Source organism: Streptopelia decaocto (genome assembly GCF_964273445.1).
Source record: "Streptopelia decaocto genome assembly, chromosome: 3".
NCBI lineage: Eukaryota > Metazoa > Chordata > Aves > Columbiformes > Columbidae > Streptopelia > Streptopelia decaocto.
Genome location: NC_138656.1, coordinates 79,582,503 through 79,592,408, shown reverse-complemented (window position 1 = coordinate 79,592,408; position 9,906 = coordinate 79,582,503). Strand labels below are relative to the sequence as shown.

Below are 9,906 nucleotides of genomic sequence, written 5' to 3'. Positions count from 1 at the left end.
ATAATTAGCAAACTGAAAAAAATCAGCCAAAATGCTGAACATTTTTCATTTTACTAATATAGGGAATAATCCATCACATCCAAACATGCAGCACTTGAATCATAAAGGTCAATGTCTTGTGTTGAAATGAATCATGCCATGCAGCACCACTGCCTGTTTTATTTATTGCACAGTAAAATGATCTTAATTACTCAGTCCTAGATAAAATGTAGTACACCTAGTTGAGGGAGTATTTTTACTAAAGTTATTTTCTTTTCAGACTTTCTCTCTCTTTTGCTGGATATTATTTCATTTGGTTTAGATATACTGATGCATCTCTACCCCAATATCTCAGAAAACAGCATCCTGGAAATTCTTTACAGAAGAAATATTTTAGCTTAAACAAAACAATCTAAATCAAGTAAACAATCTTTGTTATTTAATATACAGATAAAATAATGTGTTTGAAACTATGAAGTTGGGCGTTAAATCCAAGAAACCTGTCAATGCACAAAGGTAGAGCAATTCTATAGACTTTTGCTATATTTTTGGAGAATGTTCATGTTTATTTTTTCTTCTTTTTTTTTTTTCCTTTTTTTTTTGTTTCTCAGGTATTTTCACAGGTGTAATATGTACAGAAAAGACAATGCCATTCTACTTAACAGCTTGTTTTAAAACAGTAATTCAAGGTTTCTCCACATCAGAAAATGATTAGTCTTCAAAAAAAGATCAAACCAGTTCATAATGGCAAAGTAGTGGCTCCTGGAAAACTGGACTCAAGAAGTTCATTACCATTTCAACTGCAACAAACTTGTGCTCTGATTTTTTATTTTTCACACAAAAATAAATCAGAATCTCTTTCAAGGAGGGAATTATTGAATGATCTGAGAATTAAAAATCTCCAATGGTTTCAGAGAGACTACTGAAATCTTAGTTGTTTATGCATGTGCCCAAAGAAAATATGAAAGCATTAAGCATACAATTGAAAAAAAAGTAACAAAGCAATAAGAGGCAAAACAATTTTCTTCTCTATATACATAAATATTTTTACATGAGTAACAAGAAATGTCAAAAATACACAACCTTGAGTACAAAAGCAATAGATTTGTACAAATGAGACTTGTATAAGCAGCATGCTTAGACAGAATGAATTAAATGGCAATGTAACTCAAAATACATTCATTTCAATCGTCCACACCAAAGTTTCTGAGAAATGTGACATGAGGGAATACAGTTTAGTAACAAGTATCATTTCTGGAGAGAAATAAAATTATAATTCCCCAGTAGAATCAAGAAGGATCAATTTCAGTTTCTAAAATCCTTTGTATTGGTCAAGGTCAAGCCCACTAAAATGCCTCAGTAGCCCAAATCCTGCCAACACGTGTTTTAACATTACAAACGTTCACAAGGTTATGCAGATCTCGGTAGGGTCACAGATAGCAAGGCAGTTTAGCTGTCTTCAACCTCGTCCTAGGTCTTCAGCTGTAATTATCAAGGCACTGCTCTAAAGATGGTTTATTAGACACAATAGCCCAAATGGTTCTGTAAACATGTAATTACCCTGGGCATACTCCTGTGCCACCCTTTTTATTTTTTTTGAACACTCTTTGTTCTTTGTAGGCTCTGATCACCTCTAAAACCTAGTAACCGAATAGTCACCATGTAAGTCACCTCTAAATTTGGGCCACACAATTTGGGCTTCTTTTCTCCAAGTACCAGCAGATGCAGCTCTGAGCAGAAATCCTGCTACAGTCACCATAAATAAACACTACATTATGAAGACAAATTAACTTTTTTTGATGTTCACAATTTCTACTTCACAGCCAGTACTTACTGGAGATTATGAAATCCCCATAAAATGTCTTCCCCTCCCCCTTCAAAAAAGTAATTTCACTAACCTTCCTGTATTAGTCATCATCCTTCCTTCTTGAATTACTATGTTTTACAACATTCATTCAAATCTCTTACATTACAGCTCTGGAAGACAGCAAAAGTACCTGTTCCTGACATCTTAGTGTGTGCTCTCACTCTATTACATTAGCTCTAAGCACAATTTTGCTGCTTTCAGAGATAAACAGGCATGACAGCTGTGAAACAGAAAATCCATGCTAACCAGGTCATAAACTTCCACTATCAATGTAAATGTAATTGAGAAATAAAAGTTATACTGCAAAGACACACGAAACTACTCTATTTTACAGCAGAACTCCTTTACTGCCTGTCATTTTGATCAGAAAAATCCATACCATCATCAGTGAAGTTGATAAGGAATGAAAAGCACAGACATCCATATCATTGTCACCGCCTGGGTGCCTTTACAACCTCAGCTGGCAGCTTTTTTAAAAAACAATGAAATCACTAAATTCAAAATTGTTCCTTTTATACTCGCCAAATGTAAACATTGCCAACACTTTTACTCTTAATTGTTGATGAGAAGAACAGAGATAACGGTTAAATTAGTGCTTCACTGAAGACCTAAATAAAATCTGGGGTGTAAATATTTAGTTGCTCTCAGGAAGCAAGTAGTCCCTGGTCATCCACACAATACAGGGGACTTCCTTCACGCACATGGGTACGAAGGAAATCTCCTGTACTCTGTGGATAAATAGAAATAGATAAAACTGCTATTATTTGCTCCTCAGGTACAAGAACAATGAAGAGGTCCCCATGCTTTGGCATGCTGAAAGAGAGATGAAAGCAAGAGAATCCCAAACCCCAGCCCTAGCTATTAAGTTTGTTGTATGTTAATCCTCCTCAGATCACTCGGTCACAGACAGCTCCAAAAAGTTCACTGCAAGGACGCACAAATTCTGCAGGCATTCCTCCCCAGTCTCAGAGCAACTGGGGATCTCACTTCAAAGCCCAGACCTAAGTCCTAATTTGAGACTTATCTCACGTTATATATCTATATAGCTGATTACAAAAAAAAAAAAAAAAAAAAAATCTGAGTCTGTATCACTATCATCACGGAAAACCTTTGCTTTTCTGCTTTCCAGGCAGGTACAGAGGTAGCCTAACATTAATCAGAAAAGTAGTTTGGCATTCAAGGAGAGAAGTTGATGCCTAATAGATGAGAACAGCAGAGTAAACCCTTGAGGCAGCAGGCACTGCAGAGGAAAAGGGACAACAAAAGAAAACCAATGTAAAGTAGTCTTGGAGGAAAAATGGGAATTTAACTTACATCCCCAGCAAATTCTGCTGACCAACTGTTTACTCATTATTATCAGTTTATTATTTCGGTCTATTATTTAAACTGGAAAACAAGCAAGTTGAGGATTGTTCTTCTCCAGACATTACTATGTAGACTCAGTCCTAGCCTCAACTATGATTCATATACTGCTTGTTTGCTGGTTTACCCTACTAATTCCATCCCAACAAATGTCTGACAGTGCAATTTCAGCAGTGAAGAGTACACCCAGCCTTATATGAACTCAAAGCAGAAACAGCATTTTACCAACACAGTATATACTGTAGGACCAAAGTCACGATTTCAGATAAGTTTTCAGGCATACCATCAGGTTTGGACAGCTTGTAACAGCCTGAAGTAAAAACTACACCTGCCCTTTCCCCTGTCACAATTTTCACATGAAATCTGTTTCTCTAAATCTTGTGTTAGCCTAAACCTCCGGACATTGTTTTCTTTCTCTTTCATTCCTCCATTTTCTCCCTCCAAGTCCCCTGATAACTGAGCAGCTAATGTTACTTTTGATCAGTTGTTAGAAACAGCAAATCTATGACTGTACATGTAGCTATACCAACAGAAATTGCCCTCCCAGAGCTTACATGGGTCTTTCATTGAAATTCACCAATAGCTAATAATAATAACCCTTCAATACAGAACAACATATACCAATGAACAAATTCTATAGTGAAGTTTGTAAAGTGCACAAAAATATTAATGGAATATTAAAAAAAGAAAAATGTTTTCTAGTATCACCATGAAAACTTCTGAAATATTGTTAAAATTAAGTAGAAGTAATCTAATGAGACTTTTTGGCTCTAATATATTGGCAGACAGCAGCAACATTTTTCAGAAAAATTACACCAACTAAATATACTGTATCTTAGCAGCATAAAAAGTCCCTACAATTAGATGCAATTGCAGGCCTAGTAAGCATAAACCTGACCGAATGTTACAAACGTAGCTTTCATTTAAAAGAATGGATTTCCATAGAATCCTAGAGGTAAAATTTGTTATTTTCTTTACATTGTATTCTGGTAGTAAACCCAACTATAACCAATCACTTTCCCTCCCTCTATCTTTCCTCCCAAAATTGCACAGAGTACTGGACAATTTAATCAAGTTATAAGATATGGCCACACTGCAGAAGCCATATTAAACAAAACAAAATTCAACCTAAAGCCTAAAAAAAATATACATATATCCCAGAAAATAACAATCATTGTCAAACAATCGCAGCTTCACACTACCGACCGATGTTCCCCACACACATAGATGGCACTGGGTCGAATGCGCCGCCTTGTATGGCCAGGTAGCTGTGGTAAAAACTTGAAGTATTTGGGCATCAAGTCCAAGCACGCATCATGAAACTTCTTAATCCTCCAGTAGTAAATCAGTGGGTTCAGTGCAGACTTGAGGTAGCAGAGCCAAAGGAGCCAAGTGCTTATCTCAAAAAAGTTGTGCTTGTAGTAGAAGTGGCTGTTGAATGTGGCAATAAGGCTGTAAGTGGTGAAGGGCGCCCAACAGACTATGAAGACAAGGAACAAAATCAAGATGGTTGTGAAGGCACGAGTTTTAAAGCTCATATCAATATTCACCTGAAAAGGTCTCTGTAAGCTCATGAGACCAAGTTTGCTGGCCTGGCTGAGGCATATGCTATCAGGGTGGCTATGGATACGAACTGCATTGTGGCGGACGGTGTTGAGTATGCCCATAAAAGAATACAGCATTACCAGAAATGGAATAAAAAATGAAATCAGCAAGATAACTATCACATAGGCTCGGTAACCTGGGCTTGTAGAGTAGCCAAAAACACACTGAGGTGCTCTCGAGGGTATCTGCAGATTAGGATTCCCTACTGATAATGGAAAAGCAATAACAAAGGACATCACCCAGGAAATTACAATAAGAATCTTTGCACGGTAAGGATTCAGTTTATCTTGCCTCTGAACTATAATAAGAAATCGGTCAATACTAATAATAAGAAGAATGGCTACCCCCTCTATGACAAAAAGCCAGAAGAACATGGCAGAGACTCTGCAGAATATATCCCCAAAAATCCATTGAGTGGTAATGATTGTTATCAGAGCAAAAGGCATGTTCAGCACTGCCAGCAGCATGTCTGCAAAAGCCAGGCTTGCTAAGAGGATGTTAATTGCAGATCTCATCGCTGCCTTCTGGTAGACCATGAGGCAGACAACAAAGTTTCCAAGGAAAGAAACCAGTAAGATAAATAGCATAGCAGCAGAAAGAATGATCTGGAGTGGCAAACTCAAGCTCCTGAAAACTTCTTGCGATGGCAGGATAGCTGTAGTGTTTACCAGAAAAGGAGTTCTCTCAGTGGTCAGCACGGCACCTGAACTATATCTTAATGGCTGTGTTGTGCCACTACGAAGCAAGAACTGGGGAGTGGTAAAATTCGTATAGGCATTTTCATAAACAATAAAAGTAGCATTTGAAGTCCCAGAGTGGGCCAGCGTCAACATTGCTGAGAAAACCATTGACTCAGGAGAAATGAAAGCAGAAACAAAGGTCTTCAAGGCATTTCATCTTGTTCAGGCAGTATCTTAGTCCTGGTCATTTAACAAATCAAAATTCAATGTCTGAAAGCATCAGAGTTCTTAAATTCATGTCAGCATTTCCATCTGAAAAATGAAAAAGAACAACATTTAGAGAAACAAAGTAAGACTCTTTGAATCTAATGGGAACAATTGCTCCATTTTTCTTAATGACAAAAGGATCCACAACATATATTTATTTTTTAGGACAACACAATTTACTTAAGTACCAGTCACAAGAGTCTTGTAACATTTGGACTTCTTCTTGTAGATCCTGCTCCTGTAGTCTTGCTGATACTGTACAATACTCTCACTCACCAAGCTTTTTTCCACTCTAACAAGGACTGGAAAACTTCTGTGTTTAAAAACAAACTTTATTGATTAAGAGTGAATAAGTCAAATCATTATCTTTATTTAAATCTCACGATTTTTAAACTTCATGGTGTTTTTTTGATTATGCCTACATCTGGAACCTTTAATAACATTTCCAAATAGCTTAAATAGTATCACCTATCTGCCTGTTTGCTAAGCACTGAAAAGCCTACCTATCTGAGCTATCCTATGTAATACAGAATCCTTGGATCCATGTCAGTCAACAGCAGCAGAAGCCTCAGGAAAAACATGTTAAAAATCCTAACCCATTATTAATTATTAAATAACTTGCCCACAGGATTAAAGTATATCTCAATTTGTTTCATTTAGTGACTGACATATCAAGGTGCAGGAAACTAGCTCTCCTTCAGTCACTACAACCTTTCCCCCCACAGCAAGTTTTCCTGCTTTCACTGGCCTAGACAAGTCTTTGTTAATTCACCTTGGCATCCCACATAACTTAACTGCGTACACCCTCTTTGTGCTTGTAAATCTAATCCTTAGACATTCTGCTGAACTCCCTCCCTCATTGTTATGCTGACAGAACACATTTCCTTTTATAGTTTACGTGTACTGTCTTGTTGTAATGTTATTACATGTATTGTATCATTATGTGTACTGTTCTTCCAGACAAATAAAACACAAAGGAGAATTGTCTCTCCTTTTCTGTGTTAGCTCTTCATAAAACTCCTCCCCTCTATCGTGCACTATTGTGTTCCCAGAGTACTCCGGCATCTGATCAAGCTGGAAACCAGAAGGATTCAATGCCCTTTTAAAAAAAAAAAAAACAACCACATCACCATAGCCAGAAACATACAGTGGGATTCACCTCATTCATTCTGGATAAATGTAACAGTCACTTGATGCTGTTTCCATGTTTTTAGTCAGAAAAGGGATATAGGCATTTTCACAGGGCAATCAATCTCCTCTATCTCTGCGCATGGTGACAAACTTGTGCTACTAACTCAAGAAGCTTATGTTTGGTAACACAAATCCTGCCTGCAGTATTTATGCAGGTTCTGTTTAGTACCAACATTGTGCAAAAGTGAAGGGAGGAAGGAATGCTTTTACAAATTTACATAAGGACCACATGCTTCATGAATCATCAGAAGTTTACTCTTCCCTGGATAATACTTGACCAACAAAGAAATGAACTGTAAGACAAAGTCTAACCTATGTACCCAGTTTGGACTTCCAGCGATCCCAATGCAAGCCTGCTCAGGCTGCTGCCAAGGATTCATCAAGCAACATCAGCACCATGACCTGCTCCTCTCATTCCATAGCAATGCTATTCCCTTCCTATCTGCAGGCTCCATATCGCTTGATGATTTCCATGACCAGACCACCTTCAGCATTTGTTCTACATGATTAACCTTCTCTGTCTCCTTTAATTTTCAATGGTATAATGAAGGGATATTATTATAAACATCCTGATTCCATTGAGTCACACAAACTCCACTTTCTAGAGGTCTTCCTGTTTAATGGGAGGCAATGTGATAATTTTCTATATTATCCTATTATATTTTAATAACAGTAGCAATAGCATGCAAAGCTATATACATTGGCATTTTGTAAAAATGCCAAAACATGGTAATTTTATTCTAGATTCTCCTTTTCTCTCCATTTTATCCCTTTCTATTTTATTATACAGTAGCTCTTCTAAAGAAAGCCTCATTGTTATTTACAGGCTAAATCATACATAGCAGATGAAACTCTCTCTTCTTTGGTCTTTATAAACCTTTCCTTTACTTGTCTTCTTTAACATATTTGTTAGAATAAAATCTGTAACCAGTGGCAGAAATGTTAACACACCTTTCCAGAATAAATAAGCAAGGATTTTAGCAATGAATATGAAAATCTCACCCAAAGTTTCACTGAGGTGTATGACTCCACAAGCCAAGAACACTGGAGAGGGAAGGAAGCTGTAGCGTTCTTCAGGGACCACAAAAGAGCATAAATTCAACAAATAATTCTGGATTTAAAATCATGGAGTACAGATTAGATCCCCAGGGCAGTATCTTCTAGACATCTTTTTAGAGGTCTGTAAGCAATAAGCCACCAAAAGTAACTTCTGCATTTCTGATTGTTTTTGACGAGGTGTCTCCACCAAGGCTCTAAAAGAAACTTACCTGCCATTAGATAAATGTAAAGGCCTCTCACAGACAATGATCAGTTCAAAATAGGAAAAAAAAAAAAAAAAAAAGCAGCAGCAGTTAGCTTTGCAGTGAAAAAAGGTCACCAGAATGATTCTATAAAGAAAATCTATACTGGGGTTCAAGCTCTTCAGCCTATAGGGGAGAAGTGAGAAATGTGAAACCATGGCATTTGCTGATGATGAACATGAACTGTTCTTCAGAGTAATTGAATAAAAACGAAGGTCAACTATAAAGAGGTATAGAGGGATCTCACGACAGTTAGTGAGAAGCAGACAGACTGCCAGATAAAATTCAGTGTTGCTAGAGTTAAAGCTATGCATGCATAGAAACAGATGCTAAACCAATGATTACCATCCAGAAGAAAAACAGATCTTCAAGTTTTGATAATATGCTCTATGAAAACATCAGCCAGTTGTTCAGAATTGTTAGCAAACAAACCAAGAAGAAAAGCAGGAGCTACCTACATACACCATATATTTATATACACTACCTGCTATAATACACATCCATGCCAGCTCTTTCCTTCAGTACTATGTTCAGTTCTGCTCCACCTGATCTCCATTCAAAAGTGACTGAAAAAAAGTTATGGTAGAGGTCTACAGAATTATTGGTGGCATAGGGAGATTCAATGATTGCTGGCACTCATAATACAAGAATAGGAAAAGCCAAAGGAACTACAAAATCCCAGAAAAGCTGAGTTTGGAAGGGATCTCTAGAGGTCATCTTGTCCAACTCCCCTACTCAAGCAGGGCCACCTAAAGCCAGTTCCCCAGTACCATGTCCAGACAGTTTTTTACTATCTCCAAGGAAGCAGACTCCACAACCCCTTAGGGCAACCTGTGCCAGTGCTTGGTCACCCTCACAGTGAAAAAGAGTGCTTCCTGTTCAGAGGGAACATCTCATGTTCTAGTTTGTGCCCATTGGCTCTGGTACTGTCACTGGGCACTACTGAAAAGAGCCTGACTCTGTCTTCTTTGCACTCACTCTACAAGTATTTACATTCATTGATAAGATCCCTCTGAGCCTTCTCTGCTCTGGGCTAAACATTCACAGCTCTCTCAGCCTTTACTTGTACAAGAGATGCTCCAGTCTCTTCATCATCTTTGTAGCCCTTCACCAGATTCTCTCCAGTATGTCCATGTCTCTCTTGAACTGAGGAGTCCAGATCTGGAAATTATTATTTCACAGTTAATTGTGAAGATACTTGCTACAAGATGCTGTGGATGCCATATTGCTTCTGTGGATTTAGATGAGAATTTAGGACATATTTCACATGACCTTTATACAGATGTCCATGTCAGGAAGAGGTGAATCACACTCATGAAGTGCCAATCTCCCTCTGCTGACTGCAAAGGGTATATGGCTATCTGATTTGAATGCAGATATTTTAAGCACATACATGCAGTTAACTTGACTAACTTTAAATATACACAGCAGAATTTAGCCACTAAAGTTCAGTTTACAGCACTTTGAACATATTTATGCCGCTCAACTTTACACTCTCAACCATGAAATTCAGAGCCTTAGATGATAATACTTTTCATAAAAGTTCTGAGGAAAAAAACAAACAAACAAACAAACAACTGCAAATATTCCTAGGTGAAGAACCGAAGTTTAGAAAATACTGCTTTATCACAACCTTTCTTTCTAAACAGAAGGA

The 9,906-nt window shown here is 37.5% G+C and overlaps 1 protein-coding gene across 1 annotated transcript; it reads right to left on the bottom strand.

Annotated features, from left to right (window-relative positions):
* Positions 1 to 790: 790 nt before the first annotated feature.
* On the bottom strand, positions 791 to 8,894 carry GPR63 (G protein-coupled receptor 63). The gene is made up of 2 exons (XM_082049922.1): positions 7,954 to 8,894; positions 791 to 5,805 (listed from the first exon to the last, which is right to left on the bottom strand). The coding sequence occupies exon 2, from the start codon at positions 5,659 to 5,661 to the stop codon at positions 4,402 to 4,404; it is 1,260 nt and encodes a 419-aa protein (XP_081906048.1). The 5' UTR covers positions 5,662 to 5,805; positions 7,954 to 8,894; the 3' UTR covers positions 791 to 4,401.
* Positions 8,895 to 9,906: the final 1,012 nt, after the last annotated feature.

What these genes read in the sequence shown, in the direction of transcription:
- GPR63 (XM_082049922.1), bottom strand. Translation starts at nt 5,661, where the DNA reads ATGGTTTTCTCAGCAATGTTGACGCTGGCCCACTCTGGGACTTCAAAT.